Below are 19,930 nucleotides of genomic sequence, written 5' to 3'. Positions count from 1 at the left end.
ATAACATTAGGAAATGCAAACCAAAATAAAATACCATTGTATCCCATTAGACTGGCAACAATTAAAAAGTCTACCACAAATTGCTGGCAAAATGAAAAAAAGTAGGAATATAAACTTGGTACAGCTACTTTGGACAACATTCTGGCAAGACCTAGTAAAGAGAAAATGTACATTTGGTCCACGTGTAGGTATACACCCTAAAGAAATGATCACACCATTAGACATGTATAAAGAAATATCTTCACTGTGTAATGATGTAACGGAAAAAAGCAATGTCCTAATATTGATCACTAAATGAAATGAACTCATTAAACATCATTGATTCATGTGGGGGAATACAACAAAATAGTCAAAATGGACAATGTCTATATGTTAACACAGGTAAATCAGAAACAATGCTGAGTGGAAAAAGCAAGCAGCATATGTACAATATACCATGTAAGTAAATTAAAATTATAAAACAGCTCCACATTTTTTTTTTAGATAGAGACAATAAATAAGAAGGACTCAGAAGATATAGACCAGATTTACTAGAAATGTTGCATAAGGGTTGGAGGAAAGAGAAAGGGACTAGAGATGGGTTCAAGGGATACTTGAGCTCCATTTGGAATGCCATTTTTTAAAAAAATGTTAAACATTTTTTTCAAGTGAAAATGACAAATGTTAATAATGATCAATTCTAAGTAACAGGAATATTTTTCAAATATCTTAAAATAGAAAAAAAAATCCCATTAAAGAGAAAAAAGTGCAGGGCTAGAGAGAAGAAGGAATAGGGAGCAACTGCTTCAAGGGATTTCCTCTTGGGATAGTGAAATGTTTGGAACTAGACAGAGGTGGTGGTTGTGAAGGCACTGAGTGCCACTGAATTGTCAACTGTATGTAAATGGTTAATTTTATGGTACGTGAATTTCACTTGGAAAAAAAGAAAAGGTACCATTTTAGAGCCGTTTCAGGAACAAAAATTCCTTTTAAGCTGATAGTTTGTTACGTCTTTGGCTAGAGTCTAGAGATTAATTTTTTGGGAATTCTATCTTTCAAGGGATGATTCAAAGACGTAATTTGATTTATACAGTCTTAGTGTCTTTAAAAGTATGTGACAGTGAAGATCTCTCTAAGGTTGTACTAACCCCTAAATGGCTAAGTTAACAAGAAAAAAAAAGTGATGAATTAACTTGGATGCTTCAGAACTATTGGTCTGAGGAAAACCAACCAACCAGGTTTAATTATGGGAATAAAAGTAGAGGGATATGAGTGAAATGGGCCTTAAAAATAGTATTAGTGGAATTCCCACTGTGGCTGTGACACTGTCTTTGAACTTTTCTGTGGCTTTGAAATTTTTGAAAATAAATAATTCTTTTAAAAAAAAGATTCTAAGTCATATATATATATATATATATATATACACATATACATATATATATATATATATATATATATATATATCACTCTCACCAATAATACACATAGTTAGTTCAATGGCTTACAATAAAATATGTACACAGTTACACTTATTTTTTATAACCTGTGTAAGAAATAAAGCAGATTTTATCCTTCTCATTTTATAAATAAGACACAGAGGTTAAGTAACTTTCCCAGGACCTTATAGGTATGAAGTAGGACTTTTGAGTTCTGTCTGGATGGGTGAAGACTATTGGGTAACTTGACCATGACACTTTAACTCTGACAGACAGACAGACAGACATAGATACCTATCATCTCCACAGAGGAAAAAATAAGGCAAAAGGTCCTCACATGATTGCAGTGGAAAAGCAAACAATTCAATATGGAAGAATGTGATAAAAAGTATGTTGAAAACATACCCATTTTGAGGTCCTCCATCATTTATCACATTTAAATGAGACAACTGCTTTTTCAAGTGGAGTTTGTAACTTGCATTAATTCTTAAAAATAACATCTGGAAAAGAAAATTAACTTTCTTAAAGCTCTATTGACATAGAAGATGTAAGAATCTGAGTATTATTTGGAGAAAATATTTTTAAAAGACCTTTGTTTTGGCATAAACTTTTAAAATGCTCCTCTGAAAGCATTTCATTGCTATGTCAGTACAGTTTTTCTCCTTAGTTGAATAAAAGCTCTTTTTCTGCTTTTCAGCAACACTTCTTTTAATGATATGACTTATCACTCTGTTTCTGTGCCTTCGAAGTCCTCTGGGATATGTAAGTGGAATCAACCATACAGGTAAAAAGAATAAAAAGAGATGGAGATTTCCGCAATGTATTAACTAGGAACTTGATAGAGAAAAAAAAAATGGTAGAGGCAAGGCTACTATTAGCCTTCTAAATTACCTGAAAGTATTTATTGCTCCATATACAGATTTTTTAAAAATAATGGCTATAGAATGCAGCGGCTTGATGTGGGACCTCAGTTCCCAGACCAGGGATTGGACCCAGGCAGCAATACTGAAAGCACCGAATCCTAACTACTACACTACCAGGGAACTCCCTACATGCAGATTTTTAATGCAATGGCCTAATACTTCTTTGGGAAATACCTGACCTGAAATTATATAGAATAATCTATGGAAACTATTTTGTGAAATATATTTCTCATGGGAAAAAATACATAAAGTCATCTCTGGAAAAGTTTTATGGAATTACTGGTACTCAAGTGATGATGCTGACAAAATCTGTAACTTTTACCCAGGTTTGACACGAGTTCCCTTTAAATAATGATGCAGATAAAAACACATTAGGAGTTCCCACTGTGGCTCAGTGGGTTAAGGACCAACATTGTCTCTGTGAGGATCCCGTTTCAAACCCGGCCTGGCTCAGTGGATTAAGGATCCAGCACTGGTGCAAGCTGCAGGGTTGGTTGCAGATGTGGCTTGGATCTAGCGTTGCTGTGGCTGTGGTGTAGCCCTCAGCTGGAGCTCTGATTCTACCCCTAGCCAGGGAACTTCCATATGCCACAGTGCAGCCATAAAAACAAAAAAACAAACCAAAACCAAACAACGACAACAACAAAAAACCACATTAAATACTAAATACTAGAGCTAAGCTCTGCTCTAGAATTAGAACTCAGATGGCAAATCCAGAAGGTCAGAATCTCAGAGGTGGGGGATCTTAGATGTGGAATGAAAAGGATGGCTTGGCTAGGAAGATTGAGAAAGAAAAAGGAAATCCTAGTGGGTGCTCCACATGTCAAGTCTCCTCAGTCCTCAATGAGCCCCGAAGGAGTTTGACGATGATATTTAATCAAAAGGTGGGTATGATTAATGAAAACCTGGGGAAGTATGAAAATATGGTAATAGCTAGTACGGGATGGAAGTGTGAGGTGGCACGGGAAAGGAGACCAGCAGGAGCAAGAGGGCAGGGAAAAGACACTAAAAAAAGCTACTCTCTGCTCCCAAATACCACTTCCATGTACTCAACCAATTAAGAGACAAACTGAAATAACAAACTTGTCTGAAAAGCAAAAATCCCAGTGGAAGTTAAGATTATTAGTCATATAACAACTAGGTTTGTATTAATCATAACATTCACCTGGCATAACGGGACCAAACTAAGATAGGTAAAGGAAACTGGCAAAAAAGATATACTGGAAGCTTTAAAGTACTAGGTGAGGAAATAGAGGGAAACTGGGGGTAGGAATGTCACCAAAAAGTAATAGAGTAGGGAAGACTATAGGGGCAGAGGGTGGATAGTTCATAGGTAGGAGGTCCCATTTTGCTATTTCCTGGCTGTGCCTACTACACATCATTTATGCCGATCCAACAGATATTAATGTTATGGCATATTAATTGAGTTACTTTATATGCCACCTCATTTTTAAGCCCATCACAAATTCCTCCCCTATCCAATTTGGATTATAATCATAGTAACATACTCTAATATTTTATTAATAAATGCTAATTTTGATTTTCAAACTAATAATGTAATAAATGATGTAAGTAGAAGCTGGGACCTCTGATGACCCAATGGACAAAGGAAAATCTGCTGTTTAAAATTACTGACCAAAAAAAAAAAAAATCACAGACCATACAGCAAAGCTATTATTGCTCTGCACTGTCAGAGTAAGGGGCACTTTGAAATCAGAAACATTATCCATGCTCCACAAATCAATATAACAACCAGAAAAAAATAATAATCATATTAGAATATGAGCTAAACCTAACTAGGCCAAAAGTACATTAAAAAACACTCTAATTTTGCATGCATATTATGTTATGTATAATGAAGTAGTTTTAGGAATTAGTACTCACTTGTGTTTGTTCTTCTGGAAGGAGATCAAATATAGCTTCATGCATTTTTGTCATTTGCTTACAAATATTCCTGAAACAGGCAGAAGGAACAGGAGCTTTCACCTCATACTGGCAGGGAAAAATAATGAGAATTATGTCCGTGTCCTTTGGATTGCATTTTGTCCCCTCTATTCCCTAAGACATAGTTTCTGTCCCTACACTTCTTAACTCTGATATAGCTGAAGTTCACACTATATCAGAGTTAAACTTACAGGGATACTCATGCACGTCTCAAGAACCTCTTGTTAAAAATCTTAATCGATCTTGAAAAAGCCAGCATAATTTAGTGGCTAAAAACTTAGGCTGCTTCTTTCCGTAAGATGGATTGCTTGGATTTAAATTCCAACTCTTAAAATTCTTAACTATATGACATTGGGTGAGTTACTTCTCCACACTGTGTATATTTCTCTATATCTCAAAGAGCTTGCTATGAGCATTTTTTAAAAAACGGATCATAAGAACACAAAAACAGTTCTTGATACAAAGAAGGTACTCAAAAAATGTTAGTTCCTATTCTGGCTCAATATACAATGATGAATCATTACAGTAGGCCCTCTAAATTAACAGATTATTTTTTAAACATGATTTTAAAAATGTGTTCAACATGATCATATCTGAAATCAATATAACTGATAGAATTAAAATGTTCTTTTTCTTTTGTAGGTGGGACAATATAGTAATCAATTTACCCTAAGGTTAAGAGAAGACTTTTTCAATGATCTGTACTTAATATTTTACTCATCTTATATTCAGAACAGTATACTAGTATGACTTGGACAATCACCTTTTGACCCACATTTTACAATTCGCAGCTTAATTTATATATCATTTTCATTTATAAGGAAAATTTGGACTAAATAATATTTTAGATGCACAAATCTTATATGGTTTATTAAAATGATGAGTTCCAATACACTGCTGCAGCAGGACCATGGAGAGGCTATGTTACTGCGCCAAGATAAGCAAAGTTGAAACCACTCAAGGATTTCTCTCCCTAGCCTAGAAATACATCCAACATTCCTTTATCTTATTTATTAATAACAGTTTTAAGATATAATTTGCATACCATAAAAATCATTCCTTTAAAGTGTACGACTGTTTCTTAGTAAACTCAGTTACACAATTATTCACTAACTTCTAAACATTTTCATCACCCCAAGAAAAAACCCCATTCCCATTAGCATGCATTCAGCCCCTGCAACCACTAATCTCCAGAAATGGAATCACACAACATGTGGCTTTTTGTGACTGGCTTCTTTCACTTAGCATGCTTTCAAGGTTCATCCATGTTGCAGCACCTGTCTGTACTTCACCCTTTTTATGGCTGAATGCTATTCCACTGCATGTTATACCATAGTTTATCCAATAATCAATGGACATTTGGGTTATTTCTACTTCTTGGCTATTATGAATAATAATGCCACAAACATTCATGTACAGGTTTTTGTGTATACAAGTATCAATTCTGAGTATATACATAGAAGTGGAATTACTGGGTCAAAAAACTCCACGTTCAATCTTTTGAGGAAAGGCCAATATGTTTTCCAAAATGGCTTTACCATTTTACAATCCCACCCAGCAGTATGAGGGTTCCAGTTTCTCCATATTCTCACCAACACTTATTATTGCCTTTTTTATTTTAGCCTTCTAAGTGGGTATGAAGTAGTATCTCACTAATATCCCGTTATCTTAACTACTCCCCTGTCCTAAGCTGCATAATATCCTCCTAAAATTCATGTCCATCTGGAGCCTCATAAGATCATACTGGACTAGAGTGGGCTCTAAATCCAGTGGGTGTCTTCATAGAATAAAGGAGAGGGAAATATAGACACAGAGACACACAGAGGGAAGAGGGCTATGTGACGACAGAGGCAGAATTGAAGCAATGCATCTACATGCCAAAGAATGCCAACAATTGACAATAAGCACCAGAAGCTAGCAAGAGGCAGGAAGAATACTTCTCTAGAGCCTTCAGAGGGAGTGTGGTGTAGGAACACTCTGATTTAGGACTTCTGTCCTCCAGAACTACAAGAGAATAAATATATGTGTTCTAAGCCACTCAGTTTATGGTAATTTGTTATGGCAGCCCTGAGAACTAGTACTCCCCCAAAACCTTCCTTCACCACTGCTTTCTCCATCTTACCATCACCACATATCTTCATTCACTTAAACTTGATATTGTACTTCTTAATTCTCAACCCTTAAAATCTGGTTCTTGCCACTACACAAGCTACCTTCCCTCCACTGTTAACAATCTTTCGAAACTTTTCTCTGGAAAAAAAAAAAAAAAATCACTAAAGAAGTCCTAAATTGCAAATTCAGTAGTTTTTCTTGTTCCCTTTCCTCATTGCTCTGCAGTACTACACATAATCTCACACTATCCTGGTGTAGTCCAAATGCTTTCCCAATTCTGCCCCTCCTAATCTTCCCCTTTTTCTATCTCCTGCCACCTAAGTGCAAAGTTATTTTAACATTAATCCCTGCTTGTCTTCCTCATTTTTCTCTTATTAATATCATTCAATCTCATGGCTTCTAATGTATCTAATGTATCTCTAGTCCTGAACTACTGACTGAGTTTAAGTCACACATTTATTACATGTTCCAGTCCATTATTGAGTTTACCATGAGCTGTCCCAAACCTTCTCCTCTTACTTATTTCAATTACTACTGCTGGTACTACAAATCCTGCTGGGTCACATAGACCTGAAACTTCCAACTCAGTTTTTATTCCTTCTTTTCTTTGTATTGAATTAGTGGCTAAGTCCCATCAAATATACTTTCCAATTATTTTATACATTAGTACTCTAGGTCAGAATTCCTCAACCTTTACACTACTGACACTTTGGGCTAAATAATTTTTGTTGTAGAGGCCTTCCTGTGTATTGTGTATTTTAGGATGTTCAGAGGTATCTTTGGCCTCTACTCACTAGTTACCAGTATCATCTGTGACAACCAAAAATGTTCCCAAGATTTCTGAATGTCCTCTGGGGACAAAACTGTCTCATTTGAGAAACCCTGCTCTAGGTGAGACCTTACTACTTCTCACCTGAAAAAAATACAGCATTTTAACAATATTAGTTAAATCCAGATATTAGTTCAACAAACATTTAATAAAATTCCTGGTACATGGTAAGCTCTAAATAAGTATTTTCTTGGGTGTGCATATGTATGTACACATGCACACAGGTTTGTACATGTATGTATGTGTATGTGCATGCTTGAATGAATGTGTCAGCCAGAGTATACAAAGATTAATCAGAGATAGTCCCTTTGGACAGCTGACTGTCTAAAAGTTGTTGTTGCAGAAAGTGAACAATGCATGCTACAAGAAGATGGGTGAAGGACATTTAGGTGACAGCCATTTAGATGGCTTCCTAAGCAGCACACTCAGGCTGCTGAGTCTTTAAAGGAAAAAAATTAAGTGAAAGAATTCCAAATAGAGGACGTGCCATATCACCTCAAATCCATTCTGCACACTATCTGATTAACCCTTTCTAAACTATAATCATGTGATTCATTAGCTTAAAAATTCTAGTTTTGTTTCTGTTTAAAATTTAGAAAACTTCAAGAGAATGTCATTACTAGCCTAACCACAAGAAAAAAACAGGAATAATTTATAAAATCATAAGTTTTCTTAAACTTATCAGAGAACAGAGGTCACAGGAACAAAGGGAACTAATTCCAAGGAGTGACAAGGCCCTCCGAGGAGAGAAAGGACACAGGAATCACTTCTGGCAAACATAGCAAGAGCAGGTTACCACCCCAGAAGCAAATAAAAAAACAACTAACATTTTAATGAATTCCCAAAGGCCAAGTGGACTACCACATGTTCAGAATGAGTGAGAACCCCAGCCACAAGGGGAGTTTGCACTCACTCAACAGCTCTCCATGGGCCTCCAGCAGGTGCTCACAAGCAACAGTGGGGTCAGGGAGGAGAGGGTCACTCCCAGTAACATAGGCAAGCAGAAGGTAAATTGGCTGCTACTCAGGAAAAGGAACAAATGCCAGCCACTCCCCCAAACCCTCCTCACATACAAAGCAAAAGCCTAAAGTCACTGAGAAGGGAGAAGGACTCCAAACTCTTTCATCCACAAGGTCACTGTGTGAGGGGTAGAAACAAAATATGCCTGGTCTTCAGGGAATGGAGAATAACACCTTAAGCCCAGGATCTTACATCAATCAAAGCAGAGGTTGGCTACCACTGGAGGTGGGGATGAGAACACTGAGAAGGCTCCACACCCAAGGACTCACATTACTTAATTTCAAGACTTGTAATAGTGCTATAGTAGTTAAGCCAGGGTGGTATTGGTGTAAAGACAGACATAAATCAATAAAGCAGAACAGAGTCCAAAAATAGGCTCACACAAAAAAAGCTGGCTGACTTTCAACAAAGGTACCAATGGAGAAAGGATAGTCTTTGCAACAAAAGGTATTGGAATTACATATGAAAAAGAGACACTGATTCATAATTTGTACTCTATAAAAATATCAAGGAGTTCCCATTGTACTGCAGCAGAAATGAATCCGCCTAGTAACCATAAGGTTGTGGGTTCAATCCCTGGCCTTACTCAGTGGGTTAAGGATCCGACGTTGCTGTGAACTGTGGTATAGGTTGCAGACTCGACTTGGATCCCAAGTTGCTATGGCTGTGGTGTAGGCTGGGAGCTGCAGCTCTGATTCAACCCTTAGCCTGGAAACCTCCATATGCCGCAGGTGTGGCCCTAAAAAGCAAACAAACAAACAAAAAATCAAAAAGAAATGGACCATGGACTTATATATAAAACCTAAAACAATAAAACTTCTAGAAGAAAACACTGGAAATTATCTTTATAATTTGGGTCACAAAAATTTACTGAGATAAGACACAAGAAGTATGAAAAACAAAAGTAAAAATGATAAAGTGGAATTCACCAAAAGTAAAAACTGCTCTTTTTATGACACTTAATAAAATGAAAAGATAAGCCACAGACTGGGAGAATATACTTACAATTCACATATTTAATAAAGGACTTATAACTAGTATATACAAAGAACTCTTAAAACTCAGATTATAATCCAATTTTTTTAAAGGAGCAAAAAATCTGAACACTTTACCAAAGAGAAATTGTGGATGGCAAAATAACACGTGAAAAGATACTCCACATAATAGTCATTATATAAATTAAAACCACTACGTGATATCACTCAATACAGACCTACTAGGAGACCAACATTAAAAAGCAAAGAGACAATAAAAGCGCTGGTGAAGAAAAAGAGGACCTAGAATTCTTATATATCACAAGTAGAATACAAAATTGTACAGTCACTTTGGAAAATAATTTGGCAGTTTTTAATAAAGTTACTATAAAGTTTTACATTTCTATACCAACATCAATACATTCCAAGGTACTTGCACAAAAGAAATGAAAACACCCACACCAAGATGTGACCATGAATGTTTATAGTAGCATTATTCATAAGAGCCAGAAACTTGAGGAAACCCAAACATCTATCAACTGATGAATGGATAAATAGTAGTACATCCATACAATGAATACTACTCCATAACAAAAAGGAACAAACCATTAACACATACTATAACATCCATGAATTTCAAAAGCATTATGCTAAATGAAAGGAACTTGGGACAAGAGGCTACACTCTGTATGATTCCATTTTATGGTAAATTCTGAAAAACTGTATGGAAAAAAATCAGATCAGTGTTTGTCATGGTGTTGGGATATCAGGAAATGAATGACTGTAAAAATGCCCAAGAGAATGTTTAACAGTGATGGAATGGTCCTATATCTAAATTGTGGTAGTTCCACTACTGTATACATGTTAAAATTCATCACAGTATATATACTTAGAAAGGATGAGTTTTACTGAGTGTAAACTGTACCTCCATAAGCTTGCCTTAAATTGCTTAGCTTTCCACTGGCAGTCAAAGCTATCCACTATCTTTAGATCTTTTTTTTTTTTTTTTTTTTTCCGTCTTTTTAGGGCCACACCTATGGCATATGGAAGTCCCCAGGCTAGGGGTTGAATTAGAACTGCAGCTGCCAGCCTATACCACAGCAACAGCAACTACAGATCTGAGCCACATCTCCAACTACACTGTTCCTGTGGCAACACCAGATCCTTAACCCACTGAGCAAAGCCAGGGAATGAACCTGCATCCTCCTGAATACTAGTTGGGCTCTTAACTCACTGAGCCACAAAAGGGAACTTCTCCACTATCTTTCCAACACATCTCCTGCAATTTACCCACCATCATGCATTAGTTAAGTGGAATTATCTTTATTAACAACAATACCAAAAGCATTAGCAGCAACATTTACTGGAACTGGCTTTAGTCACAACACATGATAAAAGAAAAGTGCTCCACGTACCTTATCTCATAAATCTTCACTATAACTTTAAGAGGTTTTATTACCATTCCCATTTAGAGATGTAAACTGAGGCTTAAGGAGATTAATAATTTGCCCACAGTCCTTCAATGGCTAATCGGTGACAAACATGCAGGCTGAACTTAGGTCCACCTGACTCCAAAACTCGACACTAAACTTCCTTCTTATGACTCCTACCAACATGACTGCTCATGCTCAGAGCCTCTCTTCACCTCAACTTCATTTGCTCCAATAATTCCCATCTTTATTTATTTATTTGTTTTTTGTCTTTTTAGGGCCACACCCGCAACATATGGTAGTTCCCAAGTTAGGGGTCTAATTGGAGCTGTAACTGCCAGCCTACACCACAGCCACAACAACGCTAGATCCAAGCCACGTCTGTGACCTATGCCATAGCTCACAGCAATGCTGGATCCTTAACTCACTGAGCAAGACCAAGGATCAAACCTGCATCCTCATGGATGCTAGTCAGGTACATTTCTGCTGAGCAACGACAGGAACTCCTATACCTATATTTAAGAGCAAGAGTTATATGCATGCCTCATCCATTAGGCTTTCCCAGATATCACCGCCCAGCTGACAACCATCTCTTTCAAAACATTAATAGCGCCAATAGCACTGAATTGATCCCTTATAATACTTTACATATTCTACTTATTATCTACTTATAGATAATAATTATCCTACTAGATGTTTTACTATTTGAGGACAAAAACAAAGGCCTCTTCACTCTCATGTGTCTCCGTTAATCTAACATATCTTAACTCATTGAATGAATGAATGGTGGCTGGGCCATTAGTCTAGCCAGTACTATGATTAGATGTTATGTTTCATTCTACTCAAGAAATGGCACCGTTACTTATTAGCTTCTTAGAATCAGCCTATATTTTATAATACTGCATTATTCTTCTTTCCCCAAATTAACATTCTAGATAAAAAAATGAAAAACTAAAAATTGAGAGACTAACCCAAATCAAACACTGTCTGCTATTCTGGCAGGAATTTTGACTGAAACCTCTGGACAACCCACAAAAGCAAGTGGTGCAAGGAGTACTAAAGAGAGATTTGGTAATACAGGGAGAATGCAACATGTCAGGGTAATAGGAAAAGTCATCAGTGGGAAAGGTAGTAGAGAAAAACACTAAGTTGCAAACCTGAACACATTCTTTTTTTTTTTTGGTCATGCTCATAGTAGCATGCACAGGGATCAAATTCAAGCCTTAGCAGTGACAATGCCAGGTCCTTAGTGCCAGGCCACTAGGGAACTTCTCTAGTCACATTCTTGATATTATAAAAAAAAAAAAAAACATAAAAAATGGGAAGGAGGTATTTGTAGTTTATAAAAGACTTAAGAGACATAATAACCAAATTCAATAGGTAGATCACGAAGAAGCCTTTGTTCAAACAAGCTACTATAAAAAGACATTTTAGGATAACTGATAAGCTTCAAATAGGAATAAATATTAGATGATATTTAGGAATTACTGTTAATTTTGTACGTGTGATACAATAGTGTGATTATATAAAAAGAGTATCTCTAGTTCTTAGAAATATTCACTTAAGTATCTAGGGATGAAGTATCATAATGCCTCAAGTTTACTATAAAATATTTTAGCAAAGAAAGAAAAATGTTAATGACTACTAAATATAGCTCATTAAACAATTTTATGTTTTTTTAACAAAAGGAATGAAAGAAAGAAAAAAGAATAAAATGAGGGGTTCCCATTGTGGCACAATCCGACTAGGAACCTTGAAGTTGTAGGTTCGATCCCTGGCCTCGCTCAGTGGGTTAAGGATCCGGCGTTGCCGTGAGCTGTAGTGTAGGTTACAGATGTAGCTCAGATCCTGCGTTGCTGTGGCTGTGGTATAGGCCAGCAGCTGTAGCTCTGATTAGACCCCTCGCCTGGGAACCTCCATTTGCCGTGGGTGCAGCTTTAAAACAAAAGACAAAAAAAAAAAAAAGAATAAAATGATAAAATGAGTTGTCACAGGATAAAGTCTAGCTATAGTCCCAATTCTTGTTTAAAAACTCTGCTGACCAACATGATAGGATAAAGTCAGGGTTTTAAGAGCACTGGCACTTTTTTGGTTTTGCCTCATATATTCCACATCTTATTACTAGTTTCACTATTTAACATTTACCTTACTCTGCACTGTTAGGTGCTTACAGTCCTCTGCCTTGTTAGATGGTAAACTTGAGAGTAGTCACAATGAATTATTTATTGACTTTTGGTACACAGAAAAATGTCATATGTCAAAAGGAAACTGGTAGAATAGAATTTCATTTAAACTTAGTATTTGTCAACTATGAAGAAAATAGAGAACTTGTAAACAATAATTTTTCTCCATACAAAACTAAAAACTTAGAAGGCATAACATAATATAGGTATATTTGTATGTAACTATAAATTCTTTCTTAAAAGAGAAGCACAAAACATCTATGTTATCTATTAACTACACCAGAGGTTCTCAGAGTGTGGGAGTCAGAGGCTCTTTCAGGGAATCTATGAGGTAAAAAGCATTTTCATAATAATACTAAGATATTATTATCTTTTTCATTCTTAATCTCTCAAGATTAGTGGGGATTTTTAGATGACTTCTGATGTCATCGTTCTGAAGCCTAAGCAAATGTGTATTCATGTATTCTTATAGTTTTAATTTCTAGTACAGTACTTACTGATAGGTATATTTTGTATAAACAAAAGCTCTCTGGGGGTCCTCAACTATTTTTAAGAATGTAAAGGGCTAAAAAGGGGGGGGAGGGCGGGGCTAAAATGTTTGCGAGCTTAACATCAAACAAATGCAATCTTATTTTCCAATCACTCTTTACTCACTGTCAACTTTAAAGATTTGTATATAAACAGGCACCACTATCTTGCCTTTTATAATTTTTATGTGCCTGCTGCTCTTGCCATCTTAGAATCTGAAGGATCCAAGAAGAAGGAAAAGTATATCAAAGTGCCTTGCTTTATAAAATTACTCTAAAAATGCTGTGGGGCAAAATATAAACTAAATAAACCTTCATACTTTCAAGTTAGGAAATTTCTGCTTTCTCCCTAAAACATAGATTGAATAATTTAGGGAAAGCAAAGAGTGAGGAATAAGGCAAAAGTAATTAGGGCTGATTAAGTGACATTTTTCTGATGATACCCTTCTAATACAATTAAGAATTCTTGGAGTTCCCACTGTGGCACAATGAGATGAGTAGCATCTTTGCAGCACCAGGACACATATTCAATCCCTGGCCTGTCACAGTGGGTTAAAGGATCTAGCATTGGCACAGCTACAGTGTAGGTTGCAACCGCAGCTTGGATCTGATTCCTAGCCAGAGAACTCCATATGCCCTGGGGTGGCGGGGCAGGGAGGGGGACCCAAAAAATAAAAAAGAATACTTTGGAAAACAATGCTCCTTTTGATGACCTATTTGGAATGGGAAGCTAATAAGAAACAAATACTGAAATTGAATACCTATGAGAGAAATAACAGGACCACCTGAAACTACCTTTTTGGCCTGGAAAATAAAATGTTTTATCACAAATAATCTAATTTTTTCTCTATTTTGATCTTTATTTTCTCAATTCTGTTTCTGGAAGGCTTTCAGACTAAAATATGTCTTGAAGAAGATACATACCTTTCTCATGCAGCTAATATAAAGTGATATATCCATAGCGTTTCTACCACCCTTGAGATCATTTTCCCCTACTCCTATTCTAAAGGCCCTTGGGAGATAGATATCAACTATTTGGGTAATGCGATCATCTGAGTTTTCTCCTAAACCCTGAAGAATTTTGATTTGTTAGATGACTGTGAAGAACCACCATGCATTTAAACAAAGCCTAATAATTTCCATAAATCATTACCTTAGATAACAGCTTGTCAAATAAGCTATCCATTATCGCTACAAGCTTAGCTGATATTTCAGCTATGTGGTCATGGTAGTCCTGTAATGAGAAATAACATTGTATTTTAAAGTCCCTGGAACACATATAAGATATTAACAATTTAGGAGTTAAATTTATGAGACTCCAGCAGAAAGTACCTTAGTGATATGATCAAAATGCCTAAGCATGCTATATTGCTTAGGCTGCAGTCTTGCTTCAAAATGAGCCCGGATAACAGGAATGTAGTGCACAATTAACTGCAAACAGCGTGAAGAAAGAGCTGAAAATCCAGAAGATGGATGAAACATGGAGGGGAAAAAAAAAGGCATTAGCTGGCTTTACATATCAAACTAGGTAAAAAATAGCAATTAATTTTACAAAGACCCCAGTCTATTTCATAAATGAAGAGCACAGTGGAAGAAAGCAACATATTTCATTTGAAGAAAATAATTTGGTATAGAATGATATAATGAATTATGCTGCTTTTCCCAATGAACTCAGGTTGTGACTAGTACTTGCACCAGGAAGCTAATGTGACAACTTATTCTCTTCTGCCATTCAGATATCTTTCACCCCATACATATATATGTACTTCATACATATTATACTTTAACATTTTCTACAGTAGTTTAACTTTCCACTAACAACATTTCTCACAACATTTCTCCAGAAGTTAATTTTTCATTTATGGCAATACATAAAAAAGTGAAGTAGCATTGCTACTTTTACAGCCTCTGGCTAAAGCCATAAAAACATTAGATATAATTAAAAACAGGAATATAGTGACATCATTGTAACACCTCAACATGCGAATTAAATGCAAGAATCCATACCCAAATTTTTTGTAGTTATTGTTTTTAGTCCAACAACTTGCAGTGCACCAGCTCCAAGAACTAACTGGCAACTTCTTGAATTGAAGTACTAACAAAGGAAGGAAAAAAAAAATCAACAATTTATTAAAAACTATTCTTTATACACTGGAAATGCATTAATTTTAAAAATACATTCCTCTTTCCTCTCATTCAATAACCAAAAGAATTCTTCTAATAGAAGCACTTAGGATCTGATTATATAATGACAAAAAACAAAAAAACAAACAAACAAAAAAAACAAAAAATGCAACAGTGTTCCTAAATGATATTTACAGAATCAGAGGAAAAAAGTTGAGAAACTTTAAAAATCAATTGTTCAGAAATTAATATTTAATTTGCATTCATAAAACCAGTTGTTTCAGTCATTCTAATTGGATAACCCTATTTTCAAAAGGGTAACAAATTTTTCTGGACTAAAATATGACAACAATTTCAGGACAGAATTAGATATTTGAAAAAAAGAAAAAGCCTTTTCTCTAAGCTTCCAATTAAAAAATCTGTTAATATGAAATGGCTGAATAAATTTATCACCACATTGTTATTTTACATTAATGGTTCTGAAAGAATGACTTAAGAAAAATCTCTAACCTTAGTGAGATGAATTTTGTAAAAGTTCAGTGAATTTCTTCCATGCACATTTGAAACCAGTCCAGGTTTTTTGACCTAAGTGGCCTCAGTCATGTTCAGCACCTAACGAACAAATCATCTCCTGTCTGCAATGTCATTAACAACTCTATGGGTGTGATGAGGGATCACTAAATGTGGAGTGAAAAGGAAGCAGGTGGCCTTCTTCAAATAATATGTTGTGATTCAAGAACAATCAAGTGTCACACTAAAAGACATCAACTTATGTTTTAAAGATAGCTTAACTTTGAAATGTCTTAGAGTTAGGAGATTAGTCACACCGTAATGAATTACTTTTTCCAACTATCTTTCTATAAGAGTGAAATCATACACACCTTCAGTAAATCTGACAGACGAGTGAGCATATCAGTAGTAACAGATGGGATATTATCCACACACTGGCAATATTCAAGGATAATTCTTATCAACAGCAATACAGTTCTATTAAAAAAGAAAGATGACACATTAGATACTCAAAAAAACATGAAAAATCAAACTGATTTGGCATATAAAATTCAATACTGATCTTGGTAACTGTTAAATTATGTGTTTTACCTATAAATGCAGCAGAGGAGGGACTAAGGTGAAGCAAAAGAAAAACCCCTAGGGTATAAAATTAAGGAGAAATTCAATTTCAGGGTTGTGCAAATTGCAGGGTAAGCACTTGCATGGCACTGAGAAAGGGTACCTCCTTAAATTTTGTGCTGAGAGCATATCTCTATGTAACATGCTTACTAAGTAAATCTCTTCAGTAAGTCAGGTGTTCCATTCCTTGGTCAACTGAGAAACACGGAAAAAAAAAAAAAAAAAAAAGCTTACCCAGTGTTTCTGACTAAGTAGTAGGTCCTGTTCAATTAATGAAGGGAACCTAGTCTGGAATTTCTTAGAGAGATGAAAGAAACTGTGGCTTTCCTAAGAGGTTTATTGCTAAGTCATAAAAGGTTCTCCAAAGATGAGAAAGTTATCAGCTCACTGGCAGAACATGTCATAAGCTGAAGAGAGACACTACTGGAAAGTTAAATAAGGCTGAAATTAAGGGGGAAAGAGCCATTTATTACAGGACATTTAAAATTAATGTGATTCTCAGAAATCAATGATCCATGTAAAATAATGTTTTATAAATGTCTGAAGGAGATCACAGAGTGGTGATTCAAGAAAGATACTATGTAGTCTTTGTAACAGTTTAATTGCCAGACCATACATTACTCTCCGTGCACAGTCCTAGAATTTGCTTTACTGCGCAGGAGTCCATTGCTTATCTTTTGTAATCTTCTCTCTAAAGATATAATAGTCAGGCAGTTCAGTTTTCTGCAGTATTCTCTTTGCCTAAACAGCAAGAACGTCAGATAGGTAGAGGGGACTACTATTTCCACCAAGAATGGGAAGAGTAACAAGATACAGTCCTCCCTTGGTATCCACAGAGTATCGGTTCCATGACATCCTGTGGACACCAAAACCCATGCACATTCATGTCCTTTATTTATTTATTTATTGTCTTTTTGCCTTTTCTAGGGCCACACCCATGGCACATAGAGGTTCCCAGTCTAGGGGTCTAATCAGAGCTGTAGCCGCTGGCCTACGCCAGAGCCACAGCAACATGGGATCCGAGCCGCGTCTACGACCTACACCACAGCTCACGGCAACGATGGATCCTTAACCCACTAAGTGAGGCCAGGGATCGAACCCAAAACCTCGTGGTTCCTAGTCGGATTTGTTAACCACTGAGCCACAACAGGAACTCCACATTCATGTCCTTTAAATAAAATGGTGCAGTAAAGTAATCCCTCTCTATTTATAAGTTCTGAATCCTGGTTGGTTGAATGCAAAATCCAAAGACAGAGAGGACTAACTGCAATGGGTAGTTGAGGAAAGAAACCATACTTAGATTGAAGGGCTAAGATTACAGGGAAGTTGAAAAGAGGTCTGACCTATCAGAAATGGAAAAGAACTCCAGAGAAGAAAGGAATGGAAGCTTTAGCTTACAATGGGTGTACTTCAGAGCCTTGGATACAATACAGATTGAGAAAAAACATAAATTTTATATACATGCTTTTTGAGTGCTTATTAAATGCCAAGAAAAATAAAAATGGAAGAGAGGATCCCCATCATTGAGGAATTCAAAGACTAACCAGGAAGATAAATGTACAATAAATAATACTAATATACTGCAGAAAGTGCCATGATAAGAGGCACACAGAGTTACAAGGAGAGGATCATTCATTTTTCTTGGAGATGATGGCTATTTCAAAAAAAAAAAAGACTTAAATAGTGACAAGAAACAAAGAAGAAAAGTGAAAAAGAATTCTGGTGTAGATATTGGGAATTCATTTAGATTCTAATTCTGGCTCCAATTGGGTAATTTTATGTTAACTTTAAGTAGTTTAAGTACTTCTAAGCTCCAATTCTCATAACTGTAGAAAGGGAACAATAATCCCTGAAATTTCTATTTAACAATGTGGTTACAGAAATCAAATGAGATCACATATATGAAAATACTTAAACTATAAGTGTTGTTGAAGATAATGTTTTAATTACTCATTTTTTAAAAAGGTAACATAGTACTAGACAAATAACACCAAAATTTACATTTTTCTTGGTTAACTTGAATTTGAAATACTGTTATTGGTAAGATAGTAGAAGACCTAATGACAAATGATAATGGAAATAACTACCAACAACAATGAACTTCTTAGTAGGTGCTAAAACTGTGCTAGGTGCTTTACCTGTTTAATTTCTCAACAATTCTACGTAAAGTATCATTCTCTACATTTTGTTTTACAGATAAAGGAACTGAGGGACAGACAGTAAATTGTCCAAGGTCACAAAGAAATGGAGCTGCTGGGATTCAAACCTAAGCAGTCTGACTCCAGAGCCCACAACTTCAACTACTATGCTGTATACCACACACTAAACAAAAAGCTGCAGGAATAAAAGACAGAAAGAGCTTGAAACACTCATGCAGTCACTATAGCAGCCTTGGATTATGTATCTCTAGGTTTCTTGTTATATGAAAAAAATCAACAAACCCCTTTATTGTTAAGCCATTGTAGACCCTACTGGATACAGAATACTACGAAATGAAGGAAAATAAAAAGGAATCCATAAAATTTCCTTAAAATTCTTTGTAGGATAAAACTGTTAATCCAAAATTTCCAGTTCACATCAAGGGGTAACTCAAAGACCTACATTTAAAATAACTGACTCACCCAACAACAGCATACTGTTGTCCCTCAACAATGAGAACTTCAGCTGGTTTCCTTTCTTCTGTAGCTAGAGAGTAAAGCAAATAAAGAGACATGGTGTAAGACGAAAAAAAAACACTAGAGGAAAAAAACTAGGAAAAAACTGAGAAAATTCATATTCAGGGCCTAGAATGATCTCATTTCTGCAAGTAAGTATCTACTTTTGGAAAACAATTTGGCACAAAGTAAATACAGATACTGGATTTGGAATCAGAAAAATTTAAATTTGAGTTCCCGTACTGCCAATTACTGGCTGCATGGCCAATTACTTAAACGTCTTTTGAGTCTCAGTATCTGTATCCATTAAACATAGAAGACAATATCTATGTTTTAGTGTTGTTGTTACTATAAGAGATAATGATTACTGTCTATCCTCTAGGTCTAGGACATGGAAGATGACTAAAAGAAGTAAAGGAAAAAGAATGTTATTAGTTTGAAAAGGCAGAACTAGTATTTCAACTGGTTTTCTTTATTATAATACTTAGAATATAAATTAATTCCTAAATTCAATGGATGATTAGGTATTTATTTCTCAAGATTTTAATCCAAAAGTTACTACATTTTTAGCATGTGGTACTTCTTATATAAATAAAATTGAAGTGAAAAGAACAGTGGGCTGGATTACTGTCCCTAATCAGCCAAACTAAACAAATTACCACAG

At 35.7% G+C, this 19,930-nt stretch overlaps 1 protein-coding gene across 6 annotated transcripts in view; it reads right to left on the bottom strand.

Annotated features, from left to right (window-relative positions):
- The window catches only part of VPS54 (VPS54, GARP complex subunit), a 122,102-nt gene that overhangs the window by 5,484 nt on the left and 96,688 nt on the right, over positions 1-19,930 (bottom strand). For 4 of the 6 annotated variants that reach the window (XM_021087458.1, XM_021087460.1, XM_021087462.1 and 1 more), the window contains exons 16-22: positions 19,234-19,297; positions 16,363-16,468; positions 15,365-15,452; positions 14,690-14,811; positions 14,511-14,591; positions 4,223-4,330; positions 1,821-1,915 (exon numbers count right to left, since the gene is read on the bottom strand). In XM_021087458.1, coding sequence (XP_020943117.1) covers positions 1,821-1,915; positions 4,223-4,330; positions 14,511-14,591; positions 14,690-14,811; positions 15,365-15,452; positions 16,363-16,468; positions 19,234-19,297 — 664 coding nt within the window. The remainder of the gene's footprint in view (positions 1-1,820; positions 1,916-4,222; positions 4,331-14,510; positions 14,592-14,689; positions 14,812-15,364; positions 15,453-16,362; positions 16,469-19,233; positions 19,298-19,930) is intronic. The other 2 variants (XR_002342640.1, XR_002342639.1) reach the window with 1 other exon arrangement.

The sequence above is a fragment of the Sus scrofa genome, chromosome 3 (assembly GCF_000003025.6).
Source record: "Sus scrofa isolate TJ Tabasco breed Duroc chromosome 3, Sscrofa11.1, whole genome shotgun sequence".
Classification (NCBI taxonomy): Eukaryota; Metazoa; Chordata; class Mammalia; order Artiodactyla; family Suidae; genus Sus; species Sus scrofa.
This window is presented reverse-complemented; position numbering and strand designations above follow the sequence as displayed.